The 20,511-nt window shown below is 45.5% G+C and overlaps 1 protein-coding gene across 2 annotated transcripts in view; it reads right to left on the bottom strand.

Annotated features, from left to right (window-relative positions):
• Positions 1 to 20,511, bottom strand: part of WTIP (WT1 interacting protein) — an 85,900-nt gene that overhangs the window by 5,005 nt on the left and 60,384 nt on the right. For both annotated transcript variants that reach the window (XM_053953190.1, XM_053953191.1), the window contains exons 4-7: positions 7,859 to 7,921; positions 5,379 to 5,509; positions 4,251 to 4,302; positions 2,471 to 2,539 (exon numbers count right to left, since the gene is read on the bottom strand). In XM_053953190.1, coding sequence (XP_053809165.1) covers positions 2,471 to 2,539; positions 4,251 to 4,302; positions 5,379 to 5,509; positions 7,859 to 7,921 — 315 coding nt within the window. The remainder of the gene's footprint in view (positions 1 to 2,470; positions 2,540 to 4,250; positions 4,303 to 5,378; positions 5,510 to 7,858; positions 7,922 to 20,511) is intronic.

Here is a 20,511-nt window from a genome sequence, read left to right as displayed (position 1 = left end):
CCCAAATTTTACAATACTGAAAGAAGACTGAAAATGGGTTTTAAAGTTAAGCTTTAAAACTGGAATGTTAGTTTAGAGACGTCTTAATTAAAGTATCTGCCAAGGTAATTTTCTCTGTGTTGCTACATATTATAGAATGGTTTTATAGCAATTTATACAAGATTTAAAATTAGAATTTACCAATTTCAGATGCCCTACAGATGTGCCAAGTGTTTGTATCTTCTTCCCTCTCCAAAAGTGAATTCCCTTTCTGCAAGGAGAAAGCCTGCCTTGTCAGTGGATTCCAGTTTCAGAATGGGGCTCCAGTGATCTGCAAAAGGGCTTGAACTCCTCCACAGAAGTCAAGTGGATGCACGTGAAAGAGATGACACAGAAAAGCTGCCAAGTTTCCAACATGACCACTGACTGTGCGTGGCCACCAGGTGAGGGTGACATCAACAGCAGATGAGAAGTGGCTGCCTAAGTCATGGCAGCCTTTGCTAAAATCTTCACATGCTACCTTGTGTACCTCAGAATACTGGCACTCACTTTTCCAGCAGCATTTGGGGACAGCAGTGTGCAGAGAGCCTGATTTGAGAACATCAGGCAGTAAGCCACCCCTGCTGACACATGGCTAACTCCTGATTTCTGTACATAAATGCACTCTGCCTTTCTGGGCAGATGTGGAGGCAGCTTGATTTGCCTCAAATGGGAAGGAGAATGGGGAAATGAATAATGAAACAGAAGGAAAAATAAACCCCCAGTGGGACATTCCAGCATAAAGTCAATAGCCTGAGAGCAGGGGAGGGAGCTGTCATCTTAGGTGAAGCCTGCACAAAGCAATAGTTGGGGAGAAGGAGGAGGGAAGTTCAGCTCTCCAAAATACTCTGATTTCCTGTGCCAATTTCTCTTGAAAAATTAATAGAAATGGATGGAGTATCAGGTGTCTGTTGAAAGGAGATAGCTGAGTGGATGGGGCCTTCTTTACATTTAAGTACATAACATTTCAAGATGCCCTGAATTTTGTTATTTTCTCTCTCAGACAGAAGATTCTTCATAAAACCTTCATGCAACAGTGCCCAAAGGCAGCATTGCTGTATTGTTGGCCCTGGTGCTAATAGGTAAGATCTGTGTGGATATTTGTGTGCTGTGTCAGAGTGCCAAACCTACAGCAAAAGGGAAGTTTTTGGTTGATCCCAACTTAGTGAGTTTGTTTCCCTTCTCATGCTCCTGGATGCAGGACTAAGGATGAACTCGGGTCTCCTCTCTGAAGCAAGAGCACTAATTCCACAACTTGATCTGTGGCAATAAATGTTTAAATGTTCTGCACAATAAGAAACTACTCCCAAAAAAGTGACAGAAAGATAATGGTATCCTGGTCAATTTCCTAGTAAAGATTCAATATTCATTCCGCATGGAAAAAACAGATCCCCTAGCAAGGCCTTCCAGTGACACTCCTTCCCTGCACAGCCAATGTAAATTCAACTCTCCTCAGATCAGAGCCCTACAGACTGTACCTAGAGATGAGGAAAAAGAGAACTGGCACCTACTCTTTTGCTCACTCCCCATCCAGAAGTATTGAGAAAATTCAACCCAACAAACCAAGCCCAGCTTTGAAGCTGGGAGGTATGTATTGGGAAAAACCCCTCCAAAACTAATTTGGTACTGGCAATGGCAGCACCGCTTCCAGGCCAGGCAGCATTCACCCGTTTGTCTTCCTCCAGGAGCTGTGGGGCAGAGCCCTACCTGCCCAGGTGTGCAAGAGCCAGCGAGTGCAGCCCATGGGGAGAGTCAGGGTCCCCCCGAGGCTGAGCAGGTCCCCCCAAGGCAGAGCAGGTCCCCCCAAGGCTGAGCAGGTCCCTCCCCAGAGCCAGAGCAGGTCCCCCCAAGGCTGAGCAGGTCACCCCGAGGCTGAGCAGGTCCCTCCCCAGAGCCAGAGCAGGTCCCCCAGGGCAGAGCAGGTCCCCCCAGGGCACAGCAGGTCCCCCCAAGGCTGAGCAGGTCCCCAGGGCAGAGCAGGTCCCCCCAAGGCTGAGCAGGTCCCCAGGGCAGAGCAGGTCCCCACAAGGCTGAGCAGGTCCCCAGGGCAGAGCAGGTCCCCCCAAGGCTGAGCAGGTCCCCCCAAGGCTGAGCAGGTCCCCAGGGCAGAGCAGGTCCCCCCAAGGCTGAGCAGGTCCCCCCAAGGCTGAGCAGGTCCCCCAGAGGCTGAGCAGGTCCCCAGGGCTCAGCAGGTCCCCAGGGCTCAGCAGGTCCCCCCAAGGCTGAGCAGGTCCCCAGGGCAGAGCAGGTCCCCAGGGCTCAGCAGGTCCCCCCAAGGCTGAGCAGGTCCCCAGGGCAGAGCAGGTCCCCAGGGCTCAGCAGGTCCCCCCAAGGCTGAGCAGGTCCCCCCAAGGCTGAGCAGGTCACCCCGAGGCTGAGCAGGTCCCCAGGGCACAGCAGGTCCCCAGGGCAGACCCTGCCGCGGGGCGGGCGGGCAGAGCCCGGCGCTCACCTCGCAGTGGTAGCACTCCACGTGGTAGTCCTTGTCCATCGACACCACCCGGATGGTCTCCTCGGAGCCCTGGGGGGAGCAGAGAGAAAGTGACAGTGGTGTCTAAGAAGGGTTTTTTTCAGTCTTCACGCAGTGCCCAGCTCGTTGCTTTGCTGTTTTCCTGGGGGAATCCCCTTTGCCCCCATGCAGCAGAGCTCTGTGACCACTGAAGGTCTTGACCCTGAGACATGGCACTGCACCACGCCTTAGCTGTGTAGCAGCAGTCTGGGTGTCTGGCACATCTAAGCTGCAGAGGTCATTTGGGAAGTGTAGCCAAAACCTCATACTCAAGGAACAAATCAGTCTTGAAATCAAGTCATCTTCCAAAGGCACCCAGAATCTGAACAAATTACCAGTCAAAAACCTGCTCACTGGGTAACTTTTCCTTGTATACATCCTGCTCTGATTTCCAGGACTTGTATTCCTCTCAAACCATTGCTGCACAGCTCTTTTGCACTGTGTCCCCACAGAGACTGACATACCAGTCTGGCAGGTAATTAATTACGTGCACAGGCTAAACCTCAGCGTGAGGGTGGGTGCAGCAGCGTTGTGCAATGCCTGGCTGAGCCCCAGGCCCAGCAGAGCAGCCCATACCCTTCTTGTAACCTCACAGGCTCTTTTCCTGATCCACTCTGAAGACAGAGCTCATTAAATTGGTTGCCTTGCATTGTTTCCAGTTCCAGGTGTGGTTAGAGCACCAGATATGATGTGGACTATGTCTGAGAGAAGCTGTGGGCAAGTCAGCACCTGCACTGCTAGACTTGAACTAACCTAAGAAATCTCCCAGGGAAGAATACGGAGTGTGTCCTGAGTTGTCAGGTGAGTCAGCACTATGACTGCCTTTTAGTTCTTTTTCTTTCTTTCTTGAAAAGAAAAAAGAATTCTTTTTTCAGACCCAAATTCAGTGACATTTACATAGAGGTTTTCTCCTCACAACCCATCAAGACAAGCAGTTCTGGTTCAGCCTTTATAGGTTTTTTTTTGTTATGTAAGACTTGGTCCATTAACAGAAATACTAATGACAAATGAGAGTAATGTGTAGAGTGATGGAGGTGGGCACGTAGAGGCTCTAGCATCAGGCTTCACTGGGGCACAGCAGCTTACAGCAGGGAAGCTCTGATGCTGTAAACATGGCCAGAGGAAAAGCAGGGAGATGCTGAGGCCCTTACTTACAAATGAGCTGGTCAGTGACCTCAGCAAAGGCAACTCAGAGGGTCCTGCAGCCACCAGAGCACCAGGGAGCCCCACTCTGGGCTAATTGTGCCAATAACACTGTCAGCACAGGCTGAGCTGACAGGCAGGTTTCACCTGGTTCCATTTTTGTTGTTGCCTTTGCAACCCCTTTAAGAACTTTCATTCCATTGCCACTAAGGACAACAGACCGTGTGGCCTTCTCACAGGGTCAGTAACCATCAGATGCCTTTTCAAGGGCTCTACTCCCTGAGTTGCTCTTGGAGCCCCAGTCAGTTTTTTCAGTTAAAAGAGGTTTCTAACAGATTAATGAAGACCTGGAAAGCACCCTAGAGATATAAAGTACTATGCTATAGTAGTGTGACTATTACAACCTCTATTACAACTATTACAAGTCTTGGGAGTGACTTTACTGCTGAACTGTGTTTAATTTAGTATCTAACATAGCAGAGATTCTGGGAGAGGGAGGAAAAGCCTTTAGTGTGTTTTTAGAAAGTGCCCATATGCCAACAGCTGTTTTCCCTAGGAGTCAGAGCATGTTAACACCTACCTGTGCTGGGAGGATTGGCTGGTTACAGGAAGCACATTTCGGTGCAAAAACCCTAGAGTGCAAGAAGAAAGTGTTCCAATCACATTTAAAGCATCTTCAAAAAGTAGAAGCAAGAGAGCCATCCTAATCATGCCTTGTTTTTAGTAAAATGGAGATCCACAGGATTTGAAACACCTCTAATTGTTGATATTCAATGAAAAGGAGATTTGGGAAAAGCTGATCTATCCCAACTTTACTGTTTAGGTCTTCCTGACCTTGAGGCATAGTGAATCCACCCCTCTTCCTATATATGCCATTTTTCTTTCCTTCCTTTATTTATAAAACCATTCAAATTCTTCCAGAGCCTTGATGCTCGACTACAAAGCAGCTCCTGACTTAGGGACTCCCACTCTGACATCAGAAAGACATAACCATGTGTCCTAAACAGGAGAGGGGCTGATTGTGGCCAGAATCAACCAGCTAAATACACAAATGGGCTTATGGTCCACAGCTGCATTTTATGACAGTCACTGGGCCAACACTCACTGTGTCCTTGTAACACAGGCAGATTGGCACCAACAGGGTTGAATCCAGGGTGATTTACTCCTGCTGCATAAGTGAGTTATTGGTTAACTGGAGCTAAGAGTAGGATCCCGTTGCCTTTGAATGGAATCAGTAAAGAGTCCAAAAGTAATCTTTTAAACCTCTACCTTTTGTCAGGTAAGGGTCAAATTGTTCTAACAGTAACTATTTATTACATGTCTTCTGTCTCAGTTAACAAAACTTACACCTGTGTCAAGCACTGCCAGAACCTCTGCTCTTGAAACAGAACCTACCAACACTTGCAGAAGTGGCCTGGTATAATTAGTGTTGGTAGTCCTGAAAGAAGTAGAGGAACAGCCCCCAAGAAGCCCATCCTCTGACACAATTTGATTTTCAGCCTCACTTGGCCACTGTATGCCATACTGGGCCCGTAAGGTGCTACTTAACAAACCTCAAAACACTTTACAAATGCAACACATGAAAGAAGCAGTTGAGGGACACCTGAGCAAACAGGAGTGACCTTTTTATCTATCACAAGGCTTGTAACTACATCAATGATTTAACTGCTGTAATTTTTCTGAGCATGCACTGGATTTGTGTACTCACGTATGGTAGTCTTTGACACAGTAAATATTGTTTTCCACATCTACAGTGAAGGGGACTCCATCCAAGCACTCGTTACACACCACACAGCGGAAGCAGCCAGGATGATAAGACTTTCCAAGGGCCTGTAAGATCTTATGAGGCAAACATCAAAATAAGTGGATGCATGATTACATGAGATATTCTCTCCCCATAAACCACTGTGTCTCTCTCATTCTTAATAATGACAGTGAGAAAAGCACTTCGGGATGAAATTACCACTCTGTAGATCTGTCAGCAAGGAGTCTCTTAAAACAATCAACTTCCTTATTTTAGTGGGTTTCAATATGCTCCCAATGAAGAGCAAGAACTGAAAATCAGGCCAAGCCCATCAGATTTAGCTCTGCATAGCCAGTACTGCCAATGGAAATTAAAAATGGCTTCACAGACCACTTCTGGGGAAATCCCAAATACAAGTTACTGGGATACAGAGTTAATTTACAAAACTTAACAGGCTGTGACAGACAGAATCCAAACTGGTCATTACTCAGAGAAGTTAAATGACAAAACAAGGAAATAAAGAGGTGCCTCTTTATTAACTAAAGATCCTAATATCCCAGAGTTACTGACTGGTTATCACTGATTATAGAGGCCGGCCCATCGGTTTCTGATAAAATTCCATCACTATCCATGTGTTTGGATACTGATCCATGCACCTGCCCAGGCTTTTCCCACGTTGACCTTCCCTACTGCATTTTAAAGGTTTCAGGGAAAGGTCTGATGCAACCTTGGCTGCACTACTACAGAGCAGATCCTCCACTCCTGACATCCTCGTACGTGACACTCAGTGTGGCACTGGGACACTGAGGAGGATGCTGCAAGCCCATCAACACGCCCCTGGGAAGAGTGAGACACAAGTTATCACTTTCAGGCAGCTCTCAATCGATTATAAGACCAATTCCATACATTTGGGGTGTTAAAAAGTATCTTTGGAAGGTAATTTCAAAATTTTAGCTGCAACCAGTGCTCAACTTGGAGCTGCTGGGAAGTTTGACATGAAAAATCTACACAGAACAAGCTCCCACGGCCCTATAGGTGATTCCATGAATAAAGATCAAACCAAGAGGAAAGAAGTACAGAAAAAAAGGCCAATTTAATTTAACCTTTTTTCCCCTCTCTGATGAAGCCCTGTGGTTCAGTAGTATCAGACTCTGTTTGACTGGTAAGGCCTCTCTGGTCCCTGTGCTGGGGTTGGTGCTGCTGCAGGAGCGTGCTGCGGTGCCAGCCTGGCACAGCTGTGCAGCCACAGGCCCTGAGCACAGGACAGCTCCTCACCCAACCCTGCAGAGCCCTGCAGAGCCCCAGCTCTGCCCCAGGCCAGCACATGGCAGGGCTGGGCTGCGCTCCCAGGCACGCTGGAACTACCCAAATAGGAGGGCTGAATTCCTGGAGCTCCCAGAGCTGTTTCCTTTTGTCAGAGCACACTTGCTGATGGCAGAGAGGCAGACAAGCACCTGCCAAGCTTCCAGCTACTGAGTTCCACCAGCAAGATATGATGGACTCTTGCCTGGGATTCTGCAATTAAGGGCCAGCTCAGAGCATGCATGTCAGGATACCCCTCCCCCTCCCAGCATGACACAACTCTAGAAATTTGCTCTTGGGCTAAAACGAGCAATATCCTTGTCCAACCAGTGGTGCCAGAATATGAGCCAGAATCCTCATTAGTGGAGTCCCTGTTCCAGCTCCGACTGAACCTCCATGTGTGCAACACACCAGCTACTTCTCTTAGGCACGCTGAGGTTCATGCACACTTTAAAGCAAGAGGAAAACAGATGCACCACAGGATCTGCCCTTCTTTGTTGTGCAAACCACTTGATTTGGTTTGGGAATTTCTGCTTAGGAAGAGCACACATAACTCTTCTTACTTTCACCCACTGAAATGATGCCAGTAGGATCTGGTCAACCCAAAGCTCTTTGATTTTTTTTTCTCTGTTACAGAAGTAGCTCTGACTACTGGCTCCCTAAAAATCCCAGTGGCAATAATGCACTTTAAATGACATGGAGCAAGCAACAGGGGGTAAACAAAGCCAGTCACAGAGCAGGTGACAAACCTCAGGACTATTGATAATGTCCCTCTCTGCTCTATCCCACCCACATGACTGAGCTCTTGTTATCTACTGTCTTAGAGACCCCACCCACCATGTTCCTTTACCATATTCTCATACAAAGCTGTGCTGTACTTTCTCCCTTTAGTATTAAAATTCTATTTTATTTTAACTCACAAATGGCAGAATAACAGCCTTCCATGTTCTTAGGTAGCAAAGAAGCCAAACTTTCTGTACTTAATAGCAGTAACAGAGCATGAAGGTATTTTTATTTACTGCTTCAGTTTCAAAAACTGTGTTGACAGCAGTGAAGACACAATACCAGCCTGGGTAGAGAAAAGCAGATGTCTCACAGTGCACTTCCCAAGTTACCCATCATTAGGAGTTTAGGTCTCTTACCATTTCCATTATGAGGTGTCCACATACAAAGCACTTGTCTGCTGTTTGCTGAAAACCTGAATACTGTTAAAATGACAGAAAAGAAAGGATCATTAGTAGCCACTCCTCTAGCCATAGAAATACCTTTTAGATGAAGGCTGTGCTATCTTCCAGCCTGTGCTGTGTATGACACAGGTTTGGGAGACAGTGACTCAGAAGCCTTTGCTCAGCTCTTGCAGCATGTTCAGAGACCAGTCTGGCCTTCTGATCCACTGCAATATTTCCACTGAGATTCTCCATGTAACAGTATTATTGTAAGTTTGATTTTTTAAAGTCTTTATGGAAAGTTTGTGTTTGATGTGCAGAAACTAGCTTGAATTGACTTTTTTGTGGTTGTTTTAAATAACAGAGGGCTCACCTCCCAAATCCTGCACAAATTAGCAACTTCAGACTTTGGACCTAGATTTCACGCAGTGCTATTTGCAAGCTAGAAAAATGAACCCAGGCCCAAGAAGGATTTAGCTGCCTTGTGGATACCAAGCCTTCCAGCCAGGGAAGAATCCAGCAGTGCACTCACAAGAGCTTGGGCTCACTGCACAATGTGGGCAGCAGTAAGGTACCTCAGAACCATGGTCCCAAGCCCACACTGCAGTGCCAAGGGCACAGATGTGGGGAGAGGCTTTGCCTGCCTGGGACCAAAGCTCTGTGTTCCCTGCCTGAGCAGTCCTGACCTTAACTTTGTGCTCCTGTCCCCAAAGCAGATCCTGTTTCAGATGCCAAGGTCTGCTTTTAGCCCTCTGTTTAGAGGTATAGAAAAACCATCCAGGTTATCAGACTGAACTACAAAAGCACAGCCTACAAACAAGAGACATCTTCCTGAGGAGCTCCAGCCATGTACATTTGAAACTGGTGTTGCAGGGGCTGAACTTTCCCCTCAGCCTCTGCAGCCCCATCTCAGCTGAGAGCTGTGTCCCCCCTGCCGGGGGAAGGGGTGCCCACCTACCTGGGGGTGCTGCACAGTGATGCTCTTCTAGCAGAGCTCACCTGAAACGTGCTTTAGTTGCAGAACATAAAAGATGAGGAAGGGGAGGATGAATGTAAACCAGACCTCTCCCAGAACACAGGTTAATTGGCTCAGGCACCTAATGCATCCTCTGAGCTCAACAGAGTGTATCTCTTGCTCCATTCCCCACTGGTTTAGTGGGGATTAACTGTCCCCTCACGTCAAAAGCCTGTGGTTCCCTGCCTGGAGCTGCCATATGTTTTCTTTTTTATTGGAGTGAGGGGATTACATGTTATGTTGGATCAATAGGTTGGAGACAAAATTATTGTTGCTATGCAACGAAGTGATTGTGTAGGAAAAGGTCTCATAGACACTTTGATGGGCACAGAAGTCAGTAAATGATATAGCAGCTGTCACAGCCCAAAACTTACTGTGCCCTAAGAAACACAGCTCGTGCAGTCTTAAGAAACTTTGAAACCTCCCCTAGAAGAGATCAGAGTGTTGAGGAACAAATACAGAGGCAGGCAGTCCTAGCTGGCTATTTCTGCAAGATACTACTTCTGTTTGCTTTTTCATTTTTCTTACTGATGCAGAAAAAAGGTCTCACTGCTTGGGATGTTTCTTGGCAGCCCCATGGCTGAGTAACCCTCTGGCTAGACTGTTCCTGGGGCTGGGAACTCCAGGCTTACTGGAAACAGGTGGGTAGGTCCTAGTGACACAGACAGCAGAGGATTAACAACAGCACAAATCCTGCTAATTCTAAAATCCTGCTGGAATGAATTTACCAGTACCATCTGGCTGTCATTTGATAAGGAATGCAAAGGAGCATTCACCCAGCTATTGATTAAGAGGGGACATTATTCCCCAGGAAGAGAATGGCATAGTGGTCAGATTAATGGCATTTATTGCTAACTAGATTGTCATAAATTATACTGTTTGTCAGAAAGAAAGCCTTTGCTGACACATAATCACTGTTTATATAAGTAACCCTATTAAATTAAAACCATGATTTGTTTTTAACAAGAGAATTGTTATTAGTCAAACACATCCAGAACTGGATTCCCCCATTAAGAAGACTTTGCAAATGTCAGTAAGTCTAACAGCAGTGACAAAATATTTCCCAGGCTCAGGGAGCTGTCCCTTACCACTACACTCTTCTGTCTCCTGGACACATGGTCAATCCCAGACAGACTGAAGGTCTGGTTCAGTGAGATCAGGGTTTTGGATCCAGGTCTGCTTGTATTTTAAATCTATTTGGGCTGGAAAGGAATAACAGCCTCAGAGCCCAGCAGCACTGTTTTCTACAGGATGGCAATACTGTGGATGCTGCTGCTAAAAGCAATAAAGTACTTTCTCGACATTTCTGGAGCCTATTGTAAGCTGCTTCTTTGATCCTAACTTGGAGTGTTCAAATAAAGCTGCTGTACTAAGCTTTGAATTTTAGAAGTGAATTTAAAAGTCTTAAAATTCTAATTAAAATTGTCAACGTCTGTCTTTGAAGCACTCGATTATTAACAACTCTCACAGATCTTGTGTGTGCAATGGGAGAGGAGTTGTGACTTGCTCCAGACTGCAGACAAGGCAGGACTCAATTCTTTGTTGTCTCTCAGCACACCAAGAGCGTCCCGGGGTGGGCTCCCAGCATGGCTGGGAGGGAGAAGCACTGGTCCCCCAGAGCTCGTGAGCAGGTCACCCAGAGACGAGAAGGTTTTGCTACACAGACTCAGAGCCTTTCTTATTACTGACAAGAGTCACAGGAGTAAAAACAGCTTTTCAGCACAGTAGCCCCCATTCCCAATCTGGAGACATGAAAAACAGGCTGAGGTGAAGCACTCAAGTGACACAGGCTGATAGGCAAGACCCTCATGGAGAAGCCAAATCTCAGCTCTGGTTCCTGCTCTGTGGTATTCATCGGCACAGTTTCATTCAGGATCTAAGCAATGTGGAACTCAATTCTAGCCTTACTCTATAAGCGTTCCCTCTGTGCTAGGTTCTTAAAAAAGTCTTTTGTTGGCAGAGCAGTAAAGTGATGTAAATACAGACCGATCTCAGTCTGGATGGGAACAGTCAGAAGTCTATGGACACTCTGTCCACAACAAATGGGAAGCGTAATTTTGAACTTTTCCCTAATACTCATTACAGATACTCCTTGAGCATATATAAAAACACTGAGAGAAGTTGTTATTAAAAGACCAGTTCTGAAATTCAAAGCTGAAAATGAAGTGTTTCCCTTTACTCTCCCTTCTGTGACCCAGGAGTACAATGCTGGGTACACCAGGATGCAAAGAAAACAAAGTACAAGTTGAAGAGCTGGCATATTATTTTTTCCTGATTTCATAAGTCTGGTCTCAACTGTTTTCTCCCTTATTTACCTTGTCCTTGTCTTCTCTACAGGATAATAAAATCTCATTTTATATGCACAAATCAAGACTTTGTAATTCAGCTCCTCAATGATACTTATATAAAATAAGACTCTGGGAAGCTAAATAAACATTGAGAAATATGTTAATTACGTTAGAATAGAAGGGTAAAAATAAAGTAGAAGACTTGGCTGGCTGAACTTTACTTTTGTTTGCTGTCCAATATACTTTGATTATCAAACAGGAAAAAAAAGAAAAAAAAAAGGAAAAAAAAAAGAAAAAATCTCTAATGATCCTATCCAAGAGTCTTTGTTTCAATGTAAGAGGAAAACAAGACCCCTTCTGTCCTGAATATTTAGGCCTGTTAGTATCCTCCTGTGATAATCTTGGGATTTATAACTCTTCTGTCTAATATGCAATATATCTAAAAGAAATTAACAATGAATTTTGAGCATATAATGAACAATTATGCATGGAGGATAATCCCACCAAGTACTATGAGAAACAATTTCTCCTGCCTGGTCTCGGTCCTGTAGCAAATCTTAGTTGTCTACCAGGGTCTTTTAAAGTTTGATGTTCCCATCATGATTTTCAAAAGAAAAACATTCAGAAAATAGTGTGCCTGAAAAAGGCTTCAGGACCCAAACTTTCTACCTTAGGCAATGTCAGGCCTTTGAAAAGATGAGTCACTGCTCCTCCCTCACATGCCTGACTGTGCCCAAGGAGGGGCTGCTGCTCTTCCCTGCTGTTATGCACTCAACAAAACAAAACCTTCCTCCTGGAAACAGACCCTGGAATCTCATTGAGGCCCATTTGCTTCTTTGATGAGGATGTTCAAAACCTGCTGAAGGTTTGTGCAAGCAAAGCCAGTGGGTTACATTTCAGTGGGTGTGGCAGCTGCTGCCCCGGTAATGGTATGAAGCTGTAAAATCTCCAATTCACTGCTGCAGCACTGCACAGTCACCCAACGTGGCTGCTCAGCCTTCAGAGTCCTACTCTTTTAGGCTTTAAGAGCTTCTGAACAGGATGATATGGAGTTTTTGCCAAAATGCTTCAGGCATTTAATTCTAAAAACTAATTTCTGAATTGGGTGCTATGCTAATGATGTATTCCAACCCCAGGCTGCCTGTAATCCCTCACAGACTCTCTGCTCCTTGGTTTCCCATTAGCAGAGCATCTGTCTTCTCACTGCTGTATTGTTTGCTCTCTGCATGGGACCCTTACTACATGAGACACAACAATGTAAGAAATTCATGGGATCGCATTAAGAGAAGGAGCAAATATCAAATTTGGTTTCATGCAGATGGGGTTTTATTGTTGTTTTTTACACACATATTTAAATGCAGCGATTAAAATGAACTGGACAAAATGGGGCCTTCTCAGGCTCAAAGATAAAGGAGCCTCGTGGCAGGTGACAGGTTAACTAAAGAAAATAGTCCAGAACTTTACTCTTCATCCTGCTGAAACCCCTCCATATATCCTGTTGCTTCACTGCGTCTTGCTGTCTCTGAGGAAACACTACACAGCAGTTTGCACTCTTGCTTCTGTCTTTCCACTTCGTTATGTTTGAAGGACAAGGACAGGGCAAGGAGGGACTCCATGCTCTGCACAGAGGCAGCAGAGGTCTGGCCATGCACAGAATTCTCCCAGGAATTCAGCTGATCCTGAACTCTCCCTCTGCCAGTTAGGTGTTTACAGCCCCTGTGAAGAGACCAGCCGCGTACATCCGACAGTACCTACAGAGACCCTGGCTGAGCACTCACCAAGGCTACCTGCTGTGTGATTAATTAGGAGCCACTAATGATTTTCTTACCTAGATCTTCCTTAAACAAACTCCTGTGGGAGCTTCACAGTGATAATGATCAAGAAAAAAGGCTGAATCAACAGCTTTAACTCTGCATCGTATTACAGAGCCCAACATTTACTGACTTGATTCACACTGTAAAGCACTTCACACTGCACAGGGCTGTGCTCTGCTGCAGGTTGTTTACTGTCACTGCTACCATCTACTGCATACACTGAAAGAAACTGTTTACACAAGAACCTATCTTCCTGGAACAAAAATTATCTGGATTTTATTCAAAACAGTTGTTGAGAGATTTCAATTCAGAACATAACAGCAGCTAATACCAATGTTTATTACCAGAGTGGAAACATGTCACTTTCTTACATGGGTCTTTCTCTAACCATCCCATAGAAAAAAATTAATGCTGTCTGCTTACAAGTATTTGGCAGGAGTTAAGACACAATTAGAAAGAGCTCTAGTTCTTTTAAGTGTGCATTCAGTTATTGTAATTTACTTTTCAATGTAATATTAAGAAAAATGGATAGTCTGACTATTTGGATCACCATCTCAAGAGGAAATAGTGGAGTGATTATCTGGCATGAAACCAACTGGACGTGGTAACAGGCTCTTCCAACATTCCACCAGCAAATGTTAACACACGGGAGAGTTACAAAAGGTAGTCAGTAGTGAGACATCTCAGAAAAAAACCTGTCTTTGCCTCTCTTTGTCTCCTTTGCCATGTCCCAGAGAGTGATTCCTCCAACTCATTTAACAGTCTGCAGCCCAGTTCAGGAAACGCTGAGTGCCCTTTTAGTGAACACAGACTTACTCTGAAATTTCATCGCGTTATGTTTCTCTGCGTTATCACCTGGGCACAGGTACTGCCTGTGTATTGCTCTTTCATAAACCTGAGATGTTTCAGGACTCCAGCTGGTTTCCTCTTGTGGCCCAGTGGGCCCTGTGGTGAGTCCTGCACGTGGTGCTCACAGCCTTCACCCTCAGCCTCTCGCGTTGTTTATGGGCCCCGGCTTTAAAACTTTGTCCTCTGGGGTGAATCCCCGGGAGAAAACCCAGATGCCCACTGAGGACAATGAGACTTCTGCCACCAGTTTCAATGGATTTGTAACTTCTTGATCCAGGATACAGCACTCTGGAATTGTGTTGCAATGAGAGGCAAACCCAAACTGTCAGCTCTATGCACTCTTCATTCTGATTTACATCCAAGTCCAAAGAGGCAGACCAATATTTGACCAATATCCCCAGATAGTACAAAACTTGAATTTTAAGTCCATCTGCAGGTTTGACCCAGTGCTTCAATTCAGAATGCCCCAACTAATCATCATTACTGTCAAATTAATTTATTAAATAAACCCAGGACCACTGGCATACTACAAACTTAGGGAAACTAAGGAAGAAAATTATTCAAATTTTTTTGGCAGGGAGGGGCTGGAGCAAGACAAACACAAGCAGCAACATGACTGCACTCCCTCATGCCCCTGTTAGGAACAAGCTATAAACTGCCTTTGTTTTCAGTGACAGCACCCAGGAACACAGCAATGCTGGGCATTCGTGATGCCTCTGGAACCTTCTGTCCCAACCTAGAGCAACCAGCACCTTGAAAACATTCACAGACTTCCTTATGCTTCTGAACATCAGGAATATTGCAGCAAATCCCTTTCCAAGCTTTGATTCCATCATTCTTTAAACATCTCAATAAACTCCCATGTCTGTCTGTTCTCTGACTGGAGTATGGTCTCTAACAGCAAGTCTCCTCAATACAACTTCCTCCCAGTTATCTAGAACTCCATGTGCTCTGTGATTCCCATTAGATAGGAAATGGACACAAGCTGCAACTTCAATCATTCACCTTTTCAACTGAGTCTATTTTTTTCTAAGAGTCTCACTTAGCAGAAATGGGCTCTCTGACTAATGCACCAGTCCCAGGGCTCCCTCCCAAGGGGGATTTCCAAACATTTATAGTCACTGAGATGGAAAATCAAACCTCTGACTCCAGCTGACACCAGCTTCCATTACACTAAATAAAAACTATCTTCTGAGGGCCCCAGCAAGTGGGACAGGCCATTTCCCACACTGCCAGGCTTGGAAAACAGCATGTGCACAAACTGAGAAGAAAAGCCTCATTAGTATTAATATTTACATTGCAGCCATGCCCAGGGGCCCTGGCTGGGTAAGAGTCTTGCTGTGTTTGGTGCTACAGGAGATGAAGGTGCAAGCCCTGCTGACGAGCTGCCCATCGCTCAGCTGCTCCTGAGCTGAGATCCTGTCCCTCCCCCATGAAAGGCTGAGCACTTCCATTTCCCACCTGCCTCCTGCTCTTTCTGGTAACTTTTGCATTTCTGATATCATTGTGACGTTTATGGTTGTGGATATGAGACAAGGCCCTCTGTGTCCTCTGTAGCCAACTCCTGCATTGCAGAGACCAGCAAAGAGAAGTGTCCCAGGTGGGGACCAGTGGCTGCTGTAGGGGAGAAGGGGATCCAGAACCCCACCAGACTGGATGGAGAGGAGAAGGAAGGCTGGAGAGAGACTGCAGGGCTGCAAGGGGCTCTGCTGGGGCTGTGGGCTGCTTGCCTCCCTCCTCCACAGCCCTCTCGGGCTGGGCACCCTCCTGGGGAGGGCAGGGAGAGGGCACCCAAAGGCTCCTGCAGGTTTGCAATGCACTGAGTCTCTTTATGGCTGCCATGTGCAAAATGAAGCTTTTAGAGCCTTTCTCTTTGAGGATCTATGGGCAGAGTTCCTCCAGTCCTACTGAAATGGATGAACAGCTCTAGATGAAACTTTCAGCAACTAATGACAGCAAAGTCAGCCAGAGGCAAAAACCTAGCATGAAGAAGTTCAGCCTAAATTATTGAATTTGGCAAAGTTTTAAGACAGTGAAAGAGAAAATCTTAAAAGGGAAGTTTCAGATGACCTTCCTGCAATGCACTGCAGCCTGTGGTGTCTGTAATAGGTTATTTCCAGAGCATCTGAGCCTCTTCCAGTAGTGCATTAAGCAATGTAACTAACATCTGTCACAAGGTTCATTTTCCCTCTCATCTCCTCCCTCGAGGGAAATTCTCTCATTTCTTAACCTCTGCTGGACCCCCACTCAATAATGTTCATTACCTCAAGAGAAGAAGGGAAAGCCTATCAAAAAGAGGAAAAAAAAAAGAAAAGAGATAGATAGTAGATCTAAGATTCAGGCTGCTTTGGTGACATTTTTAAAGTGTTGTTTGCCAAGCAAAACAGTATTTAAAAAAAAATTCCTTTACATGATATTTAAACATAGAAAAAGAAAGGCAAATTTAAATTATTTTTCCTTCACCCATGATTATGCAGCAATTTATCAACAAAATGAAAAACGAACATCTGACTGGGATTATTTATGATACAGTAAGGCATTTATTTTTTGTTCACTTCACCAGGAACAGTGTCTCTGTTATGGCTAGTTAGCCATCTGTGTCCAAAGAGCTTTCAGGAAAGGATTAAACTGTCATTTGTTTTATTTCCTTTCATGAAATAACAGCTCCTAACAGGGCTGGGGCAAGACTTGGGTATTGCTGGACTTGTTACTTTAAGGTGGCATTTAAAGAGTAACTGGATCTTCCCTAGAGCTAAAGCAAAGCAATGTAAAGTGTGGGGGGGGGTTGTTTTTGTTCTTTTTGCTCCTCACACGTGCAGTATCCTACTGGAAACAGCACAGATCAGGCAATCTCTTAGGCAGAAGTAGAATTATCCGTGTATTTATTTTTCTTAATCTGATTCATTCACTTCATTCAATTAGCCAATAAGGCTTAAAGCACTGAGAGAATGTGCAGCTAATCAGGGCTGGAAGCAGGAGGCTGACAAAAATAACCTGGGAGGCAGAAGTATTCCACCTCCTCCAGGTGCAGGGGAATCCCAGCCATCCACTCCCAGCCCCACAGAAGGCAGCACTGTGGCATCCCTTCCCACCTACAACTGCACAAGTGGGACAAAAAACTACTGGCACTTCTTCCCTGCAAAGAAAGAGCAAAATAAGCCACCTGGTGTGGAGAATGTGCCCTCAGTAAGAGCAAATGTGGGAAAATTATTTGCCAGGAGGATGTACCCTGTGGCCCTTGCAGGGGCAGCATGGGGTGTCCTGGGGCAGCCTTACAGCACTCACCAGGAGCACCAGCAACAGCTCACCCATGACCTGTGTCCACAAATCAAAAGCACTTTTCCAAGAACGGGGCAGATTTGGAAACTCTGATGCCAGCAGCTCCTCACACCACGCTTTTATTAACTGATTTTTTTGGAAGTGCTCAGTAGCCAAAGCTCTCAGGTGCTCGCTGTGCTTCAAGTGACAACTGTGCTCTGCCACCTGCACAGGAACTCACAGCCACAGTGCAAATGAAGAGACCCCTGGAGCAGCTGGACCCAGCACTGGTTGCACCTCGAGGGGGACACTTTAGCCAAGGAGGGCTTTTCCAAGAGCCACACATCTGAAAGGATCAGAGAACGGGTTTTTCCAAGGTCTTGGCTTCAGGGAGCACACGTGACACTGCAGTGAATTCCACACACCACCTCTGACTGAGCGGAAGAGCTGATCTGTCAGGAGTGAGTGGTAGTTAAAGAACCAGGTATCCCATCTGAGCCACTGGCTGCAGCTCTGGAGACTGCTCCAGCAGGAGCTGGTCTGGCACAGCAAAATGTGGTATTGCAGGAGAAATAAAATACTGACATCTATAGGATGTTTGATATTTCTAGCAGCTACAATAGGGAGAAACCCATAAATAATATCCATTCTTCACTATAATTTTCTGCATTCGTTCACATCAAGAGCCATTTCAGCTTTTCTGCCCATCACTGTTCAGGTGCTACTCATTGCAGCCCCAAAATCAGTGTGTCCTGCCTGGCCTGGCCTGCAGGACATACCCAGTGTGCCTCCAGGGATGACAGGGAAGAAGCACCTGCAGCAAATGAGGCAGCAGTGGGGGTGGACAGAGCTCTGCAGGAATGACAGGGAAGGGGACAGGCTCTCCTCCAGGTACCAGGGAGGCTCCAGGTGCCACCACCTCTGTTCCCCATTGACAGGACAGCAGCTTCCCCTCTATCAAGGGATACTCTTGCTGGGAGGCACACGAGGAGCTCATTGAGGCCACTGCTGCCTCAGTGGCACTGTGAGCAAGGGAACGTCGACCTCTCAGTCCAACCCTGGGAATCCCTGGAAGGATCACGAGGCACACACAGCCCTCAATGTTCTCACCTGGCTGTCAGCAGTGCCCCAGTGGGACAGCACTGCACCTCCTGCCCACATCTGCTGAAGCTGCTCTGCTTTCTAACCCTTGCCATGTTTGAAATAACCTGCTCACGGGCTGTGGGGCTGCACGTCCACAGAGCTGTGACCCTGCTCCCAAGCCAACAGGAGCATCTAACTCTCCTGATCAATTCCCAGACAAACAAAAGCCAAGAAAGAGGGAGAACACCCACAGCAAGCTGCATTTTCTTAGCAGCAATACAATTATAATGCAGTTAGACTGTATCTGTTTACATTCCCAAACTGAAATAATTTTCTTATCCCCCTGCCTTAACTTCCCTCACATTCCACCACCATGGTGTCAGCAGGGAATCCTGCTGCACTGTAATGGAGCTGCACTAAAGAACTGGAGTCATGGTAGAGACCAAAATTCTCAGTTATACAGAAAAGGCATTTCATTTTCTGCTTTGGACTGAAAATGCCTCTTCTTAGAAAGGACTGGGTTTCCCAGTGTTCAAGAGGAAGACCTGGGAAGATGAAGTAGTTAAAATAATTTCCTTTTTAATGGCTATTTTGCAGCCTGTTTCCTTTCAACTTTGAGAAAAGCTTTGTGCTTTCCCTGTTCAGAGAACACAAAAATAGGCAAGTTTGTTTGAGTTCATTAGTGATACCATACAATTCCTAGGATTCTTGCTATCACAATTGCTCAGGGGAGCTGAGAGAAGATGCAGTTACTTCCTGAGAAGCAGCAAGATTACCACAAGCAGGGATCACATCAGAATTTGGTTTCTGTGCTGACTTACACAGTGTCCCTTCATCTGCTTCTCCCCCATCCCTCTGCTACTGGGAACCTGCTAAAACACACCTGTGGGAAGTCTGGGGTTTTAAATCTGTGCCTTAAATGTCCCAACAGTTCCCTAATTTGCAGGAAGTTTATTCCTATCAGGTCCTTAATCTCAGTTTTCCTGGGAAAATCTCTGCAAGTATCTTCCTTCAGAAACCCACTACAGAACATGCCTGAACTAAAGAGTTTCCCCCCCCACCCCATGAAAACTGAATGTTCTCCAAAAGATTAAGATTTTTAGATTTAAAATTCTTGTGTTTAGGCTGAAATTACAAGCTAATAACAACAATCATGTCATTAAGTCTGGATGAAAGGTTTTGATCATGGGGAAAGTACATTCCAACACAGTTCAAATGAAAAATCTCAAAGGTTTGAGCCCCTCCCTCTCACACTCCATCTCCCTGTGTTTCTGCAGAAACACAGTAAAGAAAGAGCTGAAAAAAGCAAGGAAGAAAAAAGAATTCTCTCTCCAGAATGCAAGCAAAACAATAACGAGTTTCAATTATAACAAGATACTTATTTTCTGCACAAAACACATTTTTTCCCAACAGGCTCCAGCTCACAGTAAAAGTGTAACACATGAAGGCAAATATAGCTTATATTTTAGGAATTTCCATGATTTTTTATAGATTGCATTGATGAGAAATGCATTTGTGCACTTTGAACTGCCAGTAACAATTTTGTTGTGGGATATACTTTGAGTAATTCCTTTACAAAGAGCATGATTATATATTCATTAGAAATGGAAACTTGTTCTGGAAGACCCAAGCTTCTAAATTAATGGTATTTCAATAAATAAGGTGGCATAAATTCAACATACTGATTGTCCAATTCATCTTCCTCTAAGCAAAAATATATCATTGCTCTCTAATTGCAATTCCCAGCCATGTCATCTTCTTCATCTTAATTCTAAATGGTCTGCACTTATTGAATCATTTGTGGTGCACTGCACAATTCTCACCCTTAATTGCATGAATATTTTATTTTTGGGACAACACAGCTCAGCAATAGGCTTCATTTTTCCTTCCCTGACTTAGTCTCTATTAAAGTAAAGCATTTACAAAAGCTCTGTGAGCAGGGAGAGAAGCTGAGTTGCCCCTCCATGTCCAGCAGTTCCCAGCTAATCACAAGTCAGCCCCAGAGCCCCGTGAGCAGAGCCGTGATTAAACTGTGCCTCAACAAAGCAACTTTGTGCACAGCCCCGACGTGCTCCCGGCACAAACGTCTCCCTCCTGTTATGATTGGTATTCCCCAGATGTTTGACTCCGAGCTCAGCCTTGGCAAGAGAGTCTCTGTGGCTGCAATTCAAGTCCCAAGCTTGAGCAGCTCCAGTGTTTATTCTCATCATTTACACTTTGTGATGGCTCATGGACAGTTACATACTTGGTTTTACAGCCACCACTTCAAACCAAGGAGTCAGTGGCAGAAGCTTCCCCATTCCGCCACTGCCAGGAGGCCCC

Source organism: Vidua chalybeata, chromosome 11, assembly GCF_026979565.1.
Source record: "Vidua chalybeata isolate OUT-0048 chromosome 11, bVidCha1 merged haplotype, whole genome shotgun sequence".
NCBI lineage: Eukaryota > Metazoa > Chordata > Aves > Passeriformes > Viduidae > Vidua > Vidua chalybeata.
Note: the sequence above shows the minus strand (reverse complement) of the source record. Positions and strands in the feature narration are given on the sequence as shown.